At 38.0% G+C, this 21,435-nt stretch overlaps 1 protein-coding gene across 1 annotated transcript; it reads right to left on the reverse strand.

Annotated features, from left to right (window-relative positions):
* Nucleotides 1-4,153: 4,153 nt before the first annotated feature.
* On the reverse strand, nucleotides 4,154-20,783 carry calcoco1a (calcium binding and coiled-coil domain 1a). Its single transcript, XM_081387485.1, has 15 exons — nucleotides 20,428-20,783; nucleotides 18,961-19,113; nucleotides 18,773-18,875; nucleotides 17,434-17,636; nucleotides 14,931-15,143; nucleotides 14,583-14,731; nucleotides 13,196-13,265; nucleotides 12,945-13,100; nucleotides 11,809-12,063; nucleotides 11,599-11,724; nucleotides 11,265-11,360; nucleotides 9,399-9,486; nucleotides 8,209-8,462; nucleotides 6,758-6,849; nucleotides 4,154-6,125 (listed from the first exon to the last, which is right to left on the reverse strand). The coding sequence occupies exons 2-15, from the start codon at nucleotides 19,090-19,092 to the stop codon at nucleotides 6,098-6,100; spliced, it is 1,965 nt and encodes a 654-aa protein (XP_081243611.1). The 5' UTR covers nucleotides 19,093-19,113; nucleotides 20,428-20,783; the 3' UTR covers nucleotides 4,154-6,097.
* Between the last annotated feature and the right edge of the window lie 652 nt (nucleotides 20,784-21,435).

Raw genomic sequence — 21,435 nt, forward strand, 5'->3', positions numbered from 1 at the left:
GTGGCCCGTGGTTCATGTAGGTTGTCTACAAACCGAAAGGTTGGTGGTTCAATCCCCGGTTCCACCTGACAAAGTGTCGAGGTGTCCATGAGCAAGACACCTAACCCCAGCTGCTCCCGACGAGCTGGATGGCGCCTTGCATGGCTGACACCGCAGTTGGTGTATGAATGAGTGAATGAATGGGTGAATGTGAGGCAATATGTAAATGGGGCTTTGGTGGCCATAGGTCTGTGAAAGCGCTATATAAATGCAGTCCATTTACCATTTGTTTCTCTCAGCTCGAGGATCCAGGCAGTCACAGTAGGAGGTTGTGAGGGTGTTGCTATGCAATTGCTAAGGTATTCAGAATAGTTGTTAGGTGGCTGCTCACTGATCCACCGCTAAGTCTATCTATATTAGGTATATACCCTGCTCCTTTAGGGCTTTTCACACTTGAAATAGTTAACCCTGGGTCATTGTAAACCCCAGGTAAACGAAATCCTGTTTTATCTTGCTTCACGTTTCACACTGCTCATAATTTACCCGGAGTTAACAATTCATTCTGGGTATTCATAAGCTGATGTTTCACACTGTACATTCCTAAACCATGGGTTATTGTCCATATTTGCGGTGCCAGTGTCACTGGCTGGACAAACGCAGCAAGTGACCTCTAATATTGCGCATAATCCACATTGCTGCTGACTGTAATCAACTTTTCGAACTATAAAGGTAAGAATGAAACGGTCACGTTTTCCATCACCGTTTGACATTTTTCCTATCATATGCAGAAACGACATATGTTTATATCGCGCAGTGTTTCTGTGACTGCCCAAAGCACGTGAATATGATTGGTTGTCGGTTGCTAAGCATCTAGTTGTAACATTCTAACACCTCATCTTTTCACAGTGTATAAGTTTGGCACCGCAATGCGGAGTTAACACCGCAAAAGAAGTGGTCCTTTTAAATTACATGTGTGAAACGTTCCTTTACCAGGGGTTAAAAATAGGGTTAAGAAAGGTGATAACCCAGGGTTAAGCGCAGTGTGAAAAGCCCTTTTTATCGAATTTTTAGCGCAATTTTCCACCGGACAAAATTGCGATTGTTAACTCATGATTTCTGTTCTGTCTGTGCGCACCAATCTTGCACTTCTATCTACTCCTCAACCAGACCACCTAGAGACTTCGGGTTTTCGGCATTATGTTAAGGAAGGTCTAATCTCGGGAACGCACAAAAAAAATCCAGGAAAAGATTTACTATCTCTTAGTGTTGTGATCCCATGACGTGAGAAAATTGCGCTAAAACACTCACCGAGTTTTTATTACTTGTTTCCTAATAGTAATTTCTGGCTAGAAATGACATCAGAAGTGAAAAACGTTTCTCAACTTTCAGTCACCAACTTTATTTTTGTAGCCCAACTGTCACAGAATAGTACGCACAGGATTGTGGGATATCAAAGGCAGTGAAGGATACATCTATGCTTAGGATACATCTATGTATCTTTGGAGACAGGAAGTGAAGCTAACTTTGAGTTTGGATGTGTCTTGATACTAGACTGGGTAAACCCACCTTGATCTGCCGGTGATTTGATTTCGCCCTGCAGCTCAGGCTGGAAACCAGTACATTTATCTCTGCTACTTCCTTTACAAATTTGCGGGAACCGATCACAAACTGGCTTATCCACCTGGCACGCTATTGGCGGGTTTAATCCAATCCAATTCCAGAGCCGTTACGGCTCAGTCCAATTCCTTTTAACCTCTCGAGGATGCTCAATGGCTTCTTTTTAGCAAACAAATTGCTTGAGTGGGTGTAAATATCACTAACTTTTAATGTTTTTTTTTTTGTTTGTTTTTTGCATAACCTGCAAAAATCGCTCGATTCCATTGCTGCTTCTGCAAATCTCTGATCAACACGTTTGGTTACACGTTTCCTGCCTGGAGTTTTCGCGTTGCTCTGCAAAGTACATCACCCGGATCGTTGGTCTGATTGGTTGAAGGACTATCCAATTGCGTACGGAGTCATTTGAACTATGCCCATTGATCACGCCTCTTGTGCAGTAGAAAATACAGAGCAGACTCCCCAGACCCATGTTCAATTTTAGAAGATGAGCTTGGTCTAGTGATAGCCAGACTATCTTGATACCTTACTTGGAATGTATTCTCTGAAGGCAGGAATAGTTTCAGACGCAGCCCGTGATTTGAGGTATCATTCATATCCATAGCATAAAAATGCAGAATTGTTAGTTATATTAGTAATAATGCATCAAAGTTTAGCAAACATTACTTTAAAAATTAAAGGTTTAGTTCACCCAAAAATTACATTTCTGTCATTAATTACTCACCCTCATGTCGTTCCAAACCCATAAGACCTTTGCTCATCTTCGGAACACAAATTAAGGTAAATATGAAGAATTATTAATATTAAGATTAATAAAGGTGTTATTTTTGTTTGTTTTTCGCTTCAGCATTAAGGTTGAACCCCTGTAGTCACATGGACTATTTTAGCGATGTCTTTACTACCTTTCTGGGCCTTGAAAGTGGTAATAACGTTGCTGCAAAGATAAACAAAGGTCTTACTGGTTTGGAACGACGCGAGGGTGAGTAATTAATGACAGAAATTTTATTTTTGGGTGAACTAACCCTTTAAGATGCAACACAAAGTAAATTCAGAATGAGAGTAAGGAATAAAAGCGTTCAAACAAAAAGAGAAAGAAACAACTCAAAAAAATATATAAAGATGTAAAAGAAAAGAATGAGTGTAATATCTTGCCCAGCAAGAGATCATAGTCTACACTGGTTTAATGCCGCTCAATCAACTCGTAATAAAATACAAAATGACCCATAATATTTTTTGCCTTTCTAATGTTAGAGAAAAGATTCTAGCTGGAGGTGTTCTGGAGAAGGAGATATGTTAGACATTCTCTACAGGAAACCGAGGCAGTGGCTTCCTAAAAGACATGAAAAGGCAGAAAAAAAAGGAAAGAGCGAGAAGGAAGGAGGGAAGGAAGGCAGGAAGGAAGGAGAGCAGGTAGTATGTTGTAATGCCAGGGTGCAGTGCTGTGGCCCCAGGCTCTTCATATCTTTTACATTTCTAATTAAAAGAGATAAAGAGTGAAGGAGTCATCAATCCTACAGTGATTTCCCTGTTAAGGTTTTAGAGGCAGCCGTAAAGCAGGCAGCCCGGCTCCATTGATTTTATAATTATCTCCCGTCATGCTGCTAGGGGAGTGAGTGTGGAGAAGAGAAAAAACATGGGAGAGCTAGAGAGGGAGTGGCATAGGAAAAGCAACAGAGGAAAAAATGGGGTGAAGGTCAGCAAAAAGTTGTTAAAAAGCAAGAGAGGATAACAGGGGGGCAATGGTCCAATTCTACACAAGTATCTTTACAGGTAAATCAAAAGCTTGCATAGTGCATCCATAATCTAACGTACCTGTAGGACCTTGTGCTGTATGAGTAAAATGATATTCTTGTGACTAAAATTATCCTAGTGAAAATAGACCTAAATAATTTATAAACAGTGATATGGATTTTACTATTGTTGTAAACAAAGTTAAAAAAAACAAATTTGATTACAAAATTTTTAACTGTAATTGTTACAATAGTGTTTTGTTAATTTATTAACCTCAGTTAATGCATTAGTTATTGTGAATTAACAATGACAAACACGTCTACAGCATCTATTCATCTTGGTTAGGGATGCAGTGATATTACAGTTCTAGCCAATTACCAATAAGCCAATAATTATTTTCATGTTATGGTTGATTACCATTAACTGGCCGATATTAAAATTTAAGTGTTATTAAAATAGTTAAAAATGTACTTTACGTGAGCATAGATGACAGCAAAGGTATCTAAATGTAAAAATTGGGGAAATGAGCATGGACAAGTAAATATCCAACTCAAAACCCTCTAATATCATCCAAAATGGTACAGATAAACTGTGTGTCCCTGATTTAGGTTAATGTTAATTTCTGCATATACCAATACATTGTACCATTTCAACAAGTTGTATAAATTAGGTAATGTATAGTGAACAAACATGAATGAACAATAAACAATAGTGTATTTATAAATTAATATTAACCTACAGTAATAAATGCTGTAAAACATTTTTAGTTTGTTGCCTGATGCAAATAATGTTTAACGAATTAACACATGGACATACAACAAACATTACATTATTTTTTTTTTTTTTTAATGAAACCCATCCCACATCCTGAACAGAACGACATAACCTAAAAACAAGTTAGATAAATGAAAGTAGGAATAACTACATAAAATGCAAACAATAAATCAAATTCTCTGATTGTATTGCCCTGAAATGACTTGCGTTCTGAAAGACAATGTCTCTTAAACATTACTGAAACTCATGAAAGTGGACAACCATTACTTAGGTCTAATCTTAACATGTTCCCTGCCATAAACAGGTTTACGGTTGTAGTATAGTGGCTAACAGGAATAAAACAATTTTGCTGTCAAAGGTTTTTGCGTCTACTGGGTGATCAAACTAAGATTTCAGTTTACATTTCAGGTGAAGTGTATCATGAAAATGAGAACTGTTTTCAATCTCAGATACACTAAGAGTCTCTAGAGTACAGTGACCAATGCACAATACAAATACAGTAGGATGATGAATACAAAGTGAGCGGTGTTTCAGTGAGGTGTAATGGTAACATCACTTTTAAAGTCAATACAGATTATGACATGTTGTATAAAAGGCAAATAACATATAGGTGCTATTTAAACTTTACCCTACAGTAAACGGCAAGAACAAATCAACCAAACTGAAGTTCTGTGAGTACAGTGAGCTCAACCGGAAAATGTTTCAAACATTAAAAAGAAAAAAAAACATTTTAATGTATGATACCTTTTCACAATATTCCCCTTCATTATTTCACTTTTAAATATATGCATTAAAATACTCTCCTCCCTGTGAATGTAATTAAAATTTAATTTTACCTCAGGTAATGAGCTTCACCAACGTTTAAAGACGGCCAAATAACGTTCTCCACATGATTTAAATACAGCCAAATAACGTTCTCCACATGATCAACCTGAAGCCATCACACATCCAATTGAATTAAACATGAGATTTCTTGAATTTAGTGAGGCACAATTTAAAGCAGTTCAATTCATACCTTAAAATAAAATAAAAAAAACCTTCTTACAGTACTGCAAAAAGTTTCTAATGTATCTCCAACCCAAAGAGGAACAATAAGTAGTTAAGCTAAGTACATTTAGCATACAAATAGTAATTTCATCCTTAATGTAAAACAGTGTTTCAATACAATGCAGGAAACTAAGATGAAGCACCAAATATAAATTTTGAGGAATTAAATGTAATAAATTCATTTATAATAACTAACTGTGCCTAATACCCCCAGTCTCCATGCTCAAGTGGATTTCCCTCAAAGAAGATCTTGCGCATATGAATTTTACACGAGGATGACAGTAAACTTCCTGAAAGGAATCAAAAGTGCCACTCATTACTCTTACATCTAAACAGAAGGATCAGTCGCTGGTGTAACCCATTGCACATAATCATTGTATGTGTGAACTTTCACACAGTCTTTCTTCAAACAAACAAAATTTCAAAATACTTCTACCACAAGACCCACAAAATGAAGAGCACCCGAACTAAATCTTACATTTAAAACCTGAAAAGATCTTGATGACATTGTGCTTTACATTATTGCTGATGCAGATTAATGATAATTGTTATATCCATACAAGCCTTATGACAGAACTCAAATAAAACACAAGAAAATCAAGACTGAAATAAACAACTCTAACACACACAGAAACACACACATTATTTCCTCTGCCTTAAATACAACCTTTCCCTTGATCTACTCGTTACAGACACTTTCTGCTTGTCAGTTGATATGTGTAAAATAACACGTCCGTGCAAGTTACCGTAAAACTGCGTGCGACATAGAGAGGTCTAATAGCTTATGCATATTCTAAGTGCATATAAAGTGTAAAGCAAATTGCATATTTAAATACTCATGTCAATATAATGTAAAGCGCAAATGCTTCTAAATACAAAACTCGTAACACGTGTTGCACTAGTGCAAAGCCATCCACGCTGCACTGGCCCTCCGGTCCTGCAGTTCTGCTTCTCACCACTCGGGACTCTCTGCCAGATCTCTGCATGACAACAAACACAACAGGACAAGCGTGAGTTTGGGAAGAAATGGTGCATTTATAGATGGCAGAGGGTGAAAGAGATGGATAGAGAGGGAAACAGACGGAGGGGGGTGGAGGTGTAGAGTTAGGGAGAGAAAGAAAGAGGGTGAAGGAGAGAAGTGAGGGAGAAAGGGTTTTAATGATGCTGAAAATTGGCCGGTGAGCGCTGACTACCCTCTCAGTAAATCATTGCTACAGCTTCCTGTCAACTTATCTGTCCTCTTGTCCTCCCCTCACAGAACTCCCGCTATCCATTCTCTCACTCTCTTCTCCCTCACTAATTTTATGAGGTGGTATTCAAAACTTCCATCTCCTCACCATATTCGGACTGTCACCATAAATAAAGGCCTGCATTAGCGTGTGCGAGTGTGCAAAGACAGAAAAAGAGACAGACTGTGACAGGGAGATATAAAGCGAGGCGTTGGGGAGAGAGAAGGGCCGAATGTTTTTTGCGACAGTGACATATTTACTCATGTGGGTTGTGTAAGAGTATATGTGAAAATCTATCTGAGCCTGTGTCTGCAGGTCACAGATAACGACAGTGTGACTGATGGGGTTTATAGACAGTGAATGTGTGTTTGTGCGTGCTGTACCCGAGGGTAGCGTCTCTGTTGTCAGGCAGGAGAAGAGCTGTCTCCTCTCCATAGCTGTGTCCTCCTGACAAAGCAGCCTCATACTCCTCCTCCTGTAAAACACACGCAGTCACATTTGCATGAATAAAGGCCCTATTGACTACAAGTCTGAAGAACAAGCACAACCAGATTTTTAGAACGCCATAGTGTATCTCTATGAACTACTTCATACTGAGTTTGAAATATAAATCTGAGATCATCTGTAATTTTTGTATTATTGTTTTTTTTACCTGAAGGTCAGTGCCAAAAAATCTTGCCAACAATTCATAGATTAACAAAAATGTGGCGTCTGGTTCAAGGCATCTCTATGAACTCCAACATATTGAGCTTGAAATATTATTCTGCAATATTCTAAGGTTTTATTTTATTCTGAGCCTAGGTTGATTCTCATTCTCTGTTGAGCCTTTATGTTTGATGTGCATGTAAAAATGATTCATTTCGAAATGATTTTCCCTTTCAGATTCCTAATCAAACCTGAGCATCCACCTTATTTTTCAACATGGAATTAAGATATTTTCTGTGAATGTGCAAGACTTTCGATTCATTTGCCACTATTAATAAAACCAATGTGTTTAAAAATATGATAATGAATTAAAATATGATAAGTACCAATATAAAGCAGCATAATAGACTGTTTTGAACAGGTAAATTGAAACCGGAAGCCAGTGGCTGTGCCTTGCTCGTATGTTAAAAATTAGGTGGATACAGATATTATTGAAGCTTTAACCCTCTACTGTAACATAAAATTTCTATCATTAACTAAAAACTAAAAGTGTTTTGTAATTGCGCTGTTTGGTAACATTCGAGCAAAAATGCATTGTAGAAAGATAAAATAAAAGCAAGATAGATTTTTCACCATTTAGAGAATCCTAGCTTGTGATAATTCATTGCATTATTCATGTTTTATATCTGGGGTCTTTGAGACCCCAAGCACAGTCATTTTTAAGTAATGCCTTTTTATAAAGGGTGTTGAAATCCTTCACTTCCCTAGCAGACACTTCCCAAACAGAACATGAAGGTTAAAGCATTCAGAAAATCTAATTTTACTCAGTGAAAACTTCTGTATCCAGAGAGTTGGTTATTGTTTGGATGTCAGAAAAATTAATAAATGAATAACAATAAATTGTATACTTAAGCACCTTTCCAGAACTCAACGTTGTTCGTAAAGTAATGCAAAAACTTTAAGCATCTTACATCTGTGAATAGCTTTAGTGCAAATTGTTAGCAAATATTTTATAGCTTCGTTCTTTTGTGTCATTTTGTCACATCATTGATGTGAAGAGCCCTTGAGGGTGAGGTCACATACAGATAAACAAACAAACAGTGAGCCAATTCTTCCCTAAATGCTTTTTATGCAACCACAAAAATATCATATTTGGATATGCTGCGATTACTTAATGACAAACCCTCACCGACTCAGAGCTGTGAGTGTGTGTGTGAGCACTGGGCTGGTGTGGAGATGAGAGGGGTGCAGGTTGGCTGATGACCACCATGTTCATGCTGGAGGGGTGTCTGGGAGAGGGTGGCGGGGTGGCTGGGAGCAGCAGGTCGGCCTGGGGCTGCTCACACAGACTGTAGTGGTTCAGAGGCCCAGAAGAGTGTGCGTCCTGCAAGGCCTCAGGGTTCTCATCCTCAGAATCTGATAGCAGTGGGCTTTCTGCTTGACCTGAAACCAGGAACGGCAGATGAGCTTTCACAAGTGTCCTAATAAGTGTTTTTTTAATGAAAATATTTTGATTGTGATCATATCATAAATATGTGAATGTAATAGAACTTACATTAAATATAAAAAAATATTGTAGAATTTACCATATTCTTCATGTCAGCTACACATCCAAAATAAGCTAAAAATGTGATTCTGATTTAATTAAACAGAGAGCAAACAATATGACAAACCTTTATATGTAAATATGTAAACACGCTTAAGTCGACATTGCATTCATGCAACAGACGTCTGTAATTAGTTATAGAGCTTAACTGTTGCAAATGTAAATATAACATTTTTGACACTATAAACAAATCTTTTTTTATTTTATTTTTTTATTGTGTAGCACTACTTCTATGTACGATTTTCCTGATTTGCACAACTAAAACTGTTGTATAATGCTTGCTGTTGTGACTTTTGATTATGGGCATAAAGTCTGAACAACTTTGAAGGTTGCACTGGCCAAAAACCTGTTCGACTTTACTACTAGAAGTTGTGTAATGCAAACCAATTAGATTGTAGATTGCCATTTGCCATTGTGGGAAAATGTACAATTTTTGTGCAGAATATGTCATGTGTGAGCGGTCTGAGGTAAAAGTTAATGAGTCTAAAATAAAGCAGTGTTATATTATGTTGTTTTGTAATATGGCAGAGTTGTGTGCTTCCGGGAGGTGGGGTTGGTGTGCTGTGTTGTACGGTGGTGAAGTCTTGTCATTGTGCAGGGCCGTATAACGCAGTGTTGTGCAGTGGTGTGTGGCATTTTATGATGTGGCTGTCTGCCGCCTGGAGTTCTGTGGTATTGTTGTGAGAGGGCAATAAAGAAAGGAGACAGACTCACAATAGTGTCGTTGTGTGTAGTGATGTTTGTACAGAATTAAAGAAAGCACAGTGACTCACTGCTCTGCAGCAGGGCCGTCTCACTCCATTTAGAATCGCTCAGCACCTCCAGCCTTCTCTCCAGCTGACGGCTGTACTCTATCACTTCCTGCACGCACACAGTTAACAAACCTTACATTGTATAGAATGAAATAATGTCACACTGTTATGTTTAAAATACCATACTGTCCGTCATCCTGTCCCTAAATCAAGAGCGCACTCATCTTAAGTATACGTAGATTCATTGTTATATCCATTTGCAGTTTCCTTTTTTCTTATTTTAGAAACCCCTACCTAAAATCTTTGTAAAACTGCTGTATGTTTAAAAACGTAGCTTAATATATTTTAAATATTCGGGGTAATTTTCAGTCTAATAAGGTCTGTGACACACCAAGCCAGCAGTCAGCCGTCAGTGAGCATCTGTCAGGCTAGTTTTTGCCGTGTGTTTTTACACGTTGGCGACAACACAGTTGACTTTCATTGCTGCTAGTTATTTGATGTCGCCCTGGTGTGTCACGGCCTTAACAGAACGGAAAATGCATTTTCAGGAATGCATTTACAGTGAACGGCCAGTTGGAAAACATAGAGCATGGAGGAATAGAGCAAAGCAAATAAACATTCAAGATATACAAATTTATGTTGAAGAATAAACATTACAACATTAGCCTACATATACAACTCTTCTGAGTTATAAAGTTTTATTCAGATTTGAACCGTACATCGTGACTAGCAAAAAATGTAAAGTTACTTAAAGGAGAACTCGGCAACTCTAGCGAACTCTAGTCACTTCTTCGCTGATTTTCCCTTTTGTTGTCGCATGTTTTCCCCACGAGCTCCCCCTACAGCTGTGGGGGGGGCGTATATTTCACAACACGGTCGTAAAAAACTCACTTGCGGCGGCCTCCTCCCCCTCTCTACCGCTGCTCATGTGCGTTTGTTTTGATCGGAGCAAGCCAACTGTATCGTGTGGAGCTATGTCTACCGAGGTGGGTAATCTGGTAATACATCATACATGCGTGTGTTTATGTTGAATTGCCGTAAAGCGATTCATGTTTCGTGCTCGTTCTCGCTTCTCACGAGACTTCCAATTTCTATTTTGCCGGGACGGTAGTCCCCAAGTTGCAAGGTTGGTTTTCCGCCTGGGAACGCTGGGGGGAGTGGGGAAAGTCACCAATATCACCAGAACAGGTTGTTTAACCATCCAAATGATTTCTAGACAGTTTTATTAAGTTAAAAAAGTTACCAAGTTCTCCTTTAACTTGGTACCCCCACAGGGATACCATAAAGGAATGCCACATAACTGCATATGCATGACCACACGCCTATGTTGATGTTCTGCAAACTCCATTCATGGCTATTACATATGTAACATACTAACCAGATGTTCCTCAACCTAGAAAGGATCATTTAAAGTTTATAGCTCACATAAGATTTATTTACTTAAGAATTTATGCAATGGCTACCAAAAATACAAGCTTCAGATTTCTGTGTTTAAATCCATCTGCCCACTCCCCTGCTCTGTTTCCAATCTATTTACAATGTGGAATATTGCTTTAAACCAGGAGCCAAACGCTGTCAGACACACAGACAGCAAAACATTCTCTTGAGAGACAGGTTGTATCTGGTGATTAGGACTAGTACAACAGCATGTTTCTGTTATGCCTTCAGGCTCATGTGAATGAGAGGGTTGTTTACTGATAAATTGAAGACAACTTCGCTGAGACTGAGCAAACTTTTTCAACTTTTTGGTTGACCTGTGAGAACCAGTCTTTAAAGATGGCTTTGATGAGAATATTTTTGGTTGACCTGTGACAATCAGACTTTAAAGATGGCTTTGATGAGAATATGATAGCACGGTGAGTTTTGTGAGAACAGCAGAGATCTTGCCTGTATTTCTGTCTGCAGCTGCTCCTTCTCTTTCTGAGCCACTCTAAGACTGGCCTTCAGCTCCTGCAGCTCACGACGAGTCTCGCTTAACTGAACCTGAAAACACACACACAAATTTCACAGGAGTATTATAAAGTACATGTCTTTAAATGTTTAGCTTCACATTGAATAGCAAATGTAATTCATACCTTAATTTACATTATATAAATCTGTAAATGACTTTGGTCATTCTAGGTCACTAATCAAATGTAAGCAAATGTGCTTGAAACTTTTTACAGTTGAGATAAGGCTTTATGTCGTTGTTTCAAAGAAATGTGTTAAATAAATGTTATACCCGATTGCAGTCTTTCTCTCGTCCCAACTCCACTACTGCTTTTTCTCTCTCCATCCTCGCCTCTTGCAACATCTCCTCCTTTTGCTGGATCTCGTCATTAAGGCGTTCCAGGCGGACTTTGTCCATCTGACAGTTTATGCAGTCACTTCAATTAACGACAGTTTTAAAGTTGCCTTTGTGTTTTTTTAAATATTTTTTTGCTACACGTACCTCAGTGTTCTGCTGCAGGGTCTCTCTCTCCTGTGCCCAGTTGGCTCTGCCCTCTCTCAGAGACAGGCTTGCATCTGCCAGCTGAAGTGTGAGCTGCGCGGCCTGCAGACGGGCCTGATGGAGCTCGGCGTGTGTGGTGTCCCTCTGAGCGACCATGTCTCTCAGCTCCCCCCTCAGAGTCTCCACACAGCGTTCACTCACGTTCAGGCGCTCTTGAACACTCCGGAGTTCACTCAATGCCACTTCATTGGCTGCCTGATCAACAATGACACAGATACAATCGTGTCATGCTAAAAAAATGTATTCAGTCTAGAGGCAGTTAGGGGGCTTGCATGTCTTCTAGCATCCATCTGTTCTATTTTTTTTTTTAATTGCTGGACTATACAGACATGGTTCAAATGCTTCACATCTAACAGTTTTCTCAGCATTTCATGCTGACTAAAACATGTGACCAATTAGAAGAAGATGGGAAGTTGTATACAGTTGATATTTAATAAAAATAAATACAAATCAAATCACTTGCAAAAAATACACTACCATTCAAAAGTTTGGGGCCAGTAAGATTTTTTTTCTAAAGACATTAATAGTTTTATTCAGCAAGAATGCTTTAAATTCAAAGTGACTGTAAAGACTAATTTGTTACAAAAACTTCAATTTCAAATAAATGCCTTTCTTTTGAACAGTACATTAATCAAAAACTGTATAATGATTTCCACAAAAATATTAAGCATATTCAAGATTGATGATAAGAAATGTTTCTTGAGCACCAATTCAGCATATTTGAATGATTTCTGATGGATCATGCTAAATTTCTTTTAATAAAAATACAAATCTTACCGTGCCAAAACCTTTGAAAAGTAGTGTACACTATAAAATAATATATTTATATGTTGAGAAAAATTATCAATATATGTTGATATTTTGTCAGAATGGCCATCAAAGTAGAAAGACTACTGCTGCTTTCTGCTCCCATATGGTGTATTTACAACATCGACCAATATGCTAACCAGCCAAACCCCTTATTAATAACATGAACTTCATGGATAAATGGCATCAAGTATCTGTTCTGAGACAATACACCCTGTGTACGAATATCCAATGTGAAAGCTGGGATGTGAAAACTGCTGGAGTGTTACCTCCTTCCTGTGAGCGCTGTTGAGTTTGTGTGTGAGGGTGGTGATGGTGTCACGGAGCTGTAGAGCATGTGTATCTCTCTGGGCCAGTGAACTTCTCAGACTCTGAAACTCTGATGAAAGACTGTGCAGCTCTTTCTCTGTCTGTTCCATCTTTAACTAGTATAATACACAAAACAATGGCACAATAATGACCATGTAGTTGTGTTTATGCTTATTTGTGTACAAGCGTGTACAAGTTTTAGCTGAGAAACCTTCAGGTTCTCGTGTTCATCCTCATCTTCCTTCTTCTGAGCTGATGCCTTCTTGGCCCGTTCCCTCATCCTATGCAGAAACAGCACACAGGAGAACCAATGTAACCACGTGACTCAAAGAGACAATAAGACCCTGTTTACAGCACTAAACCGACCTCTAGAAGGGGTCCAATGTGTCTTGTATATAATCCAATCACATCAATGACATTTGGAGGAAGTCAAAGATGCATATGGCCACAATATATGAAACAATTATGTCCTGATGTGTCCCAGAGAACACAGGAAAACTACTTGCTTATATAACATGTACAAATTAAACAATGATTTTACTTTTCAGAAGTACATCTTAAAACAACAACACAATTCAATACTCAAGTCATCAACGTGCAGTGACAATTGTATAGAATATGTGCAGCCTTTAGTCATTTGAAATTATGTTCAGTGTGTATTCATGAAATCGAAGAAAAGCTTTAGGAAATCAGATCAGAAGTGGTCATTGGAGATTAGTCAAGTAGAGATTAGCACATTAGCCTAGTTGTATTGGAGATTAGTCAAATAGAGATTAGTAGAGGTTAGCACATTAGTTGTAAACAAACATACAACACAATCAATGTAGTCTGAATCACAAACAAATAATTCTTATTAGCTCTTATGTGTTATTTTTAGTAAATCATAAATAGTGATGCACTGAAAATATTTTTTTTTTTGGTTTCGATAAAACGAAAATGAAGTTTTGGTAATTAAATTTAGGTAACTGGGTCATTGAACTCGATATGCTATTCAGGGTGTCGTCATAAAGTTCTTTGGCAAATAGATGCTTCTTGATTTTTTTAATTATTTTTTTAACATATTGCTACTGTAGCATCATATTTGGTCACATTGAAGTTCGACTACACTGTTGACATATTGTAGTTTATCCACGCTATTGTAGCTTATATTTTCTGCATGAAAAAGACACTGATACAGTCAAAACGCGTCATCAGAGAAGCGCAAACTGTACCAATGATTTTGGCCATCCAAAACTATACTGCCCGAAACTGTTTTTTTGTTTTGTTTGTTTTTCACTTTTCAGTGCATCGCTAATCAAAAACACATACATCATGACTGTGACCAGTGTAGCTTGATTTCTGAAATTAGTGTCTCTTATGAGCTGATTCTTTCAATGAATACCTCCTCAAAAAAACAGGTTAACAATTTGAATTAGTCTCAACCGCTGCCCTGCATAATTTACAGCATCAACAGAGAATACATTTCTGTCGTATGTAAAGCAAAATGTTCATTATGACTGAAATGCACCCAAATTAATTGGAATCGAATCTGTTACAAATGTGTAGGGCTGGGTAATGATTCAAAGATAATTCAGAGTAGAAAACACGAAGCCTCTCACCTTTCTAGGTCAGTCTCTCTCTCCAGTCCTCTCTGGGTCAGTACTTTAATGTCCTCTTCTAGCTCTCTGATTCGCTGCTCATTAGCTTCTTTTTGAGTTAGCAGAGCTCTCTTCTCCTCTGTCAGGGCCTCACCGAAATCCTCAACTTCCTAAAAGAGAGAGGTGTGATGGTAGTGAGATATTTAAACTAAACTGTAACACTAAAAATCGTTTAACAGTTAGCTTTCCGCCAGTGTGTGTGAACATATACACCACAGTAAACACAGTAAAGACAGTAAAGACAAAATATACACAAAACCCTGACCCAGGGCTGACCACACAGGCTGATGGAATGAGTGTTTACACTACCTTCTGCTTCTTCTTCATCTCCTCTACTTTCTCTATATATTCCCTCACTTCCTCCTTCAGCACGCCGATCTTCCTTTCCAGCTCCTTGCGGCTCTGCTCCCAGGAGCTTCTGTCTCTCTCTCTCCTGCCTTTCTCCCGCTCCACGTTCTGGTCTGCTGCTTCAAGAGCCTGGAGCAGCTCAGCACGCTCCTTCAAACACTCCTGCAGACGTCTCTGTTTGGAAGAATGACAGAGAAAGATATTAGTAAAAAATACAAATAAAGAAAACCTATTTTTAAATGAGGTCTGCCTATCGATTCAAATGTTTAATTATTTACCTTATATGGTAAATAAAATATAAAACAAATTAATTATATATATCAATATTAGCTTTGAAGACATGGCATTACTGTAGCAGACCAAGTAAATCAAATAAATGATATAATAAATCATTTAATGTAATTATTTGGGCTGGGTATCGGCAAGGGCCTCACGATTCGATACATATCGTGATACATGTGTGAAAATAAAAAAACGAAACCAGGCACCAATATAGAACCAGTACCTAAGTAGGCTAACCGGTATGTAACCGGACAGAATCAAAACGCAGATTTCGGTGCCACTTAAATGCCTCAGCTGTCTGTTGAAATATTTGCCCTCTGGTTCTCCGAAACGGATGTAAGAAAGCATCATCACCGCATGTGATCGCTAGTTAACTTTTTGATGCGTACGATCATTCACACCGGTGTTATTAGAACGTTCAGATCATGTGATCATCAACTTCTAAATTCAAATTTGCATTTGCGCGTTGGCTAGCACTGAGCTAGAGACAGACGCTCTCAGCACTGTCATATTATATCACAACTATTCAGTGTTTTCAACCACATAAGGTTTATTTTAGGTTTCAGACATTTAAATACACATAAGTACTAGCACAACAACATTTATAGTTTGTAAAATACACACTGATGTCTATGGAAGCGGCAATAACAATCCTTTCAATTATAAATTGATGACGTGTTTAGATACACATTATGTAGGTAACTATAAAATTTACTCTGTTCTTCTCACACTTCACCAGCCACCAGTGAAATAAATGATCACGATAGTTAGCTGTATCGATATTTTTGAACTGCCCTAGTAATTATTAAGTTTATTGTTAAGTTTATGTAATTTAAATAATTGTCTTAAATGTCTTCTTTACGTATGCTATATCAGTAACAAAACAGCATTACTGACTTGGTTGGAAAGCTCTAAGCTGTTCATGTGATTCTCAAACCACACAAAAAAACTGCACATTGTGGAAATGTTAAAAGGAGACTCTCTGTCTGAGGTCTGCAGTCTTCTATGGATTAAAGTATCAATACACTGGGACATCTATTCTATTTTTACCCTTTCTTGGACAAACAACAGTGCCTCTCAGAGCTGTCCAAAAGAATGAGAAATCCCTTTTATTGTAGTACTGTATACATACTGTAGTTTAGTATTGCTGCATACCTTTCTGACTTGCTTAAAAAAATAATGAAATATATTATAACCTGGAAGTTAATCAAAAATACAGCGAAATGGTGCATTAATTTTAAAAAGCCTTTTTTTCACTGTGATTAAAACTTGAGACCATTACCATTTAGGCTTTATGCTAACAATCACACCCTTGTACCAGATTACCAATATTGTTTGTTTTACATATTTATTTATAATATATGATAATATATACTGTTTAATTTAACTATAACTATATATATAAATATATATATATAAATATGTATATGTATATATGATTGGCTGGAAGGTATGCATTCAAATCGTTTAATGCACAGGTAGTTCCAGTCAGTTTTATCACCATTCTATATTAATGCATTGCTTTCATTTAAGTGCACGCACACACACACACACATAAAAACATTCAGGAGCACAGAAACTTATCAATGCTGCCCTGTGACTTTTATTGATAAAATAGCCTCGCCGCTGAATCATTTCTCCGCAATAAGGGAGTAACACCAAATGCACAGCTTCATTATTAGTAGAAGGATGCTGCACAGACACAGGAAATTCACACACGCATCTCTCTCTGTCTTGATAATTAATTCAAATACATGCTATAATTCATTCATTCATAAATGTAATCTTACCGCACTGCTTTATCTCTGTGTCTGATTTAAAGATCTAATGAGCTGCAACTGACCAAATGAATCATTATTTTTAACTTTCTGATCAAATATTGTGCTGCAAACATCAATAACTTGTTAATGTTGGCAAATGGCCAAATGCAGGAGAATCCACGGCTAGCTGTGCATTAAACAATTGGAATGCACTCTGCTAAATGTATGTGTTGTGTGTTTCTTTGCCTCAACATCATGCATTATAATCGCTAGCACAGCTAGCCACGGGTTATCTCTTACATATATCATGCATACGGAGAGAATGCTACAGCCCTAGGCAACTGCCATTGTCTTATTGTGAAACTTATAATTTGTGTAATGATGGACTGAATTAGTCTTCACATTCTTTGAGTTCATCTGACCTGCAGTAGCTGGGCTCTGGGGATGACCAGCAACATGTCTTCGCCCACTTCCTCTCCTTGGCCCTCCTCCTCCAGAGTCATCAGCTCCTCCATGGGCTTTGGGGCTGAGAAGGTAAAGGCAGTGCTGCGAGAACAAGCCTCTCCCCTTCCATCCACATACACAAACTGGTACTGTTGAGCACTAGGCCCTGGTAGGTAGGAAGCTGAAGAGGGGAGAGAAAAAGAGTGCTGTGAAAGGCCAAACACAGGCCAAAAAAAAACTATAAACAAAACAATTGTCGTGTGGTCTCAGATTTTTAATATAGGCAAATTGTATTTGAATATTTCCTGTCTGGTTATTCATAGTGAGAGAAGTTTGGAGATTTCCTACACAATCACATGAAGCCAGGGCCACTGGTGATGACCTCATCTGGCTTCTCCTAAACGCACTCTGTCTCCATCACCAATATTCACCACAAAATACAATGCTGCCATTCTGCACTGTGCAAATCTCAGCCCAGATGATACTTTCACATGCGCTTGCAAAACTCGGTCTAACTGTTCACAGTTTTGGGGTCAAAGTTTTTTTTTGTGAAAGAAATTAATACTTTTATTCAGCAATAATGAATACAATAATGCAGCCTTTGTTAGCATGAAATACTTTAAAAAGAAACATTTGAATCGACCTCAAACTTCTGAATGGTAGTGCATGTTACTTTAAAAGAGCAATATATAGCGCGCCTACACCCTGCAGTTTAATTACTATTGATGTGCTTTTCAGAAATAAGCTAGTCATTAGGTTGTCTCAAAGATTAGTTAACCACTTGGTTAGAAGGAAGCCCTGAATAAATAGGGCCCACTAGACACTGATCAGACATGCTTCTTAGGGGGCGTTCACACACGATACACAACAATTTAAAGGGCTGTCACAGGGTTTTACAGTGCTTATGATAATGCACGCTACAGCACAGCACAGTAAAACCTTTTAAAAATAAATGGCATCTCTAAATTCATTCTTTTTAAAGCATTGCCAAAACAAGCATTTTAGGTTTATTGTTTAAACCATTTTTAGAGAAGCAAGTCAATCTAGGGTAATTTGGGAGCATCCTAGCCCTCCCTACTAATAATTAACTACAGGCGAAATCCTTTGTGGCATTTTATCTCTTTCACAGGTCATCTGAGGACAAACATTTGGTAATGCACTGAATGCATGAGCCCAGCAGTTGGGTGAATCAATGCAAGAAACTGTAATTAGCTTCTTTAAATGTCCCTAAAGCGCACTATTCTTTATTCATACTGTATTAAGACCATCAGCTGACTTTCAAGAGGGCTTGAACACCAAAATCAATGCTTCAGAGACCTTGGAAATTGACGCAGCAGTTCACGGAGGTCCCCTCTTTGTAGTTGGATGGTGCTACTGCCCACACAAACGTATGGTAGTCCTTGATTGATGACCAGCCAACCTGAGGGTAAAAGAAACAGATCAACTTTAATTAAGCAAAAGAGCCACATCAGTGCTGAAAAGTCCTGGAGATGGTTCTCTCTTACTTTAAATAGTCCAACCCAGTCATTACTGGCCCATGTGTGCTGTGAGTTGATGGTGTAGTGGCAGTCCACTCTGCTCTGAGGGAAGTAGCTACTTCCGACATTGCGAAACTCCACCCCCAATGTCTTCTCCATGGCAACAGAATAGTGATGCACCTAGGTAGTTATTAAAAATTAAAATAGAAATATTTAGTCTAAAACTATTTTTCTCATTCTCAAACAATACGTCATTACATGAAATATTAGTATTACAAAAAAATGGCCAATGAACTGCAACAAAGTTACTAAAAATGCTTAAAAAAAAACGTAATACATCCTTAGTAAAAGACGTAATACATAGAAAATACAATATGTTGAATTTTATCCTAAAATCCTGATGTTAAGAAAAAGTTCAAAGACATGTGCTTTGAAGAAGTGTGGCTGAGGTAAAAGTCAATACAGTAATTATTTTGTCTTAAATATAAAAAATCTTATTTGTATGCCTTTACTGTCTCTATCCAAATTCACAAATATACATAACTTTAAAAGGATTTAATTAGTCCCCAGAAAATTGTATGGATATTATTATCGAGGCTTACTGAGGACAGTAGGGGAGAGGTGGATGTTGCGCAAGTGAAGAGGTACTGTTTATGTTAAACTATATAACGAGTTCCTTCCTGCGGATGACTGAGGAGGAGTGCAGACTCTCTCACCCCGGACACACATCAGCTCTTAGAGAGCATTTGTGACACAGGCTGTCAGGTGCCACAAATGCTGTGACTGACTGTGTGAACTGTATAGATTACAAGTAATGACAGGTGGGCCCATCGTTAGCAACACCTTATAATAAACTACAAACTCCATATTTAGACTCTCCATGAACAGACCAAGGACGATTTCTGACGTCATCTGTATGATGTCAGAAACTTGCAGCTTAACTCCAGTGCTCAGTATCAAGCTTTATCTTCAAAAGAAATACCAAGGATCATTTGATTCCTCATCATATGAGTCGTTTAAAATAAAATAGATGGTGAAAGTAGTTTTTTTTTTAAACACTAGAAAACACAAAATTTATTTTAATGTACTTTTAATATTACTTGACACGTGACACCAGATTGTTGTGGCACAATAATTGCTGACTTACGAAAATAAAATCTTTCTTTGCATTGCAAACAATCGTGGATGGCTATTGCAAGCGAGGCCCAAAGTTAGAAACTATCTCAAGTTACTCGGTACAGCGTGACAACAAGAAGAAAAACAATGCATAAGCAGATCTGACACTTTGTTACAGCAGTTAAAAAAGAAAAACATCACAGCCTTATAACATTGTTATCGTCAATACACATTCCATGGGACTGCCTCTAATGGGATTGGATGTTATAAACATGGCATGCTTTGTCTTTAGCTGCGTGCTACTGAACATACTGCAGTTTTTTTTCTTTTCTTTTTTTCTTTGTGGAAAAACCGCAAACGTCGTATAACAAAACTCACCCAATTTAGATTAGATAACCAGAACAATGTCCTCTTGAAAACGATGTTCGGTCATATAGGAGAAAACATCTATGAGACTGATGACAAGTGTAATTTACACCGACACGTTCGCCGAGATGAGCTGTGCCACGAACATCTCACAACAATAACAAAAACAGAAGCATGGGTGCTTTGGAGAGGCACGCTGCATTGTGGGAAATGAAGTTCTATCACTGATTCTGAATCATGTCTCAGACACTCAAAAAAACTAAAATCCCCATCTGTAACGAGAATGCTTTGAAGGTCGATGTGAGAAGTCAAACGTCATGGTAACGGTACAGCGATTGAAGCTCTGATTGGTTCACGTTTCTCATCGGATTCATCGTCTTAGTTTCTATTGGTTAAATGTGTATGTCAATCAACTCTTGGCCAATGCGATACGTGTTCGTTAAACACGCATGGTGAAAAGCAACACGATTGCGAAATGAACTAGTCTGACTCATTTCCGCGAATAGGCTCTTTCGAACAGTTCGAAACATCGATAACTAAAAAGTGATATTCTTTGAAATAAACTCTGTCATGTATTTGTGTTAATAAAAGTGTCATACAGTCAAGTCAACTTATATGTTCTATTTGTAATAATTTTGCAAATAGGCTACTCTAGTAATAATATATCGCCCCATCAGTCAAATCTTTGGTAAACTTAAAATGCTCACACTGTCAGCTCGGTTCTTGGCTTGCTGCAAAATTGACATGTCAGAAAGAGACAGCTCTTGGTTCAGTGAGTCGGTTGACTCCAGAATCACTCGACCTGATTCGGTTCGTTTCGAACAAATCGTTCGTTCGGTCGGTCTGTTGTAACCAGTTCAAACTATTCAGTAAAAAGATCCGGTTCAGAAGAGCGATTCGACTGTGTCTGGTTTCCAAGAGACATGTTATATAATATCATAATATTCGCATACATAATATAAAGCACTTGCGTGGGACATATATCACTCACATGCTTGTTTGATGCCTGCAATGGCTTTT

This window comes from Scardinius erythrophthalmus, assembly GCF_964197995.2.
Source record: "Scardinius erythrophthalmus genome assembly, chromosome: 15".
NCBI classification, from domain to species: Eukaryota; Metazoa; Chordata; class Actinopteri; order Cypriniformes; family Leuciscidae; genus Scardinius; species Scardinius erythrophthalmus.

What these genes read in the sequence shown, in the direction of transcription:
- calcoco1a (XM_081387485.1), bottom strand. Translation starts at nt 19,092, where the DNA reads ATGGAGAAGACATTGGGGGTGGAGTTTCGCAATGTCGGAAGTAGCTAC. An exon ending in CCAGAGCCCAGCTACTGCAG is followed by an intron (nt 15,144 to 17,433) that starts GTCAGATGAACT and finishes TCTTCCAAACAG; the next exon opens with AGACGTCTGCAGGAGTGTTT. An exon ending in ACACTCACAGCTCTGAGTCG is followed by an intron (nt 6,850 to 8,208) that starts GTGAGGGTTTGT and finishes TGTGTTTTACAG; the next exon opens with GAGGAGGAGTATGAGGCTGC.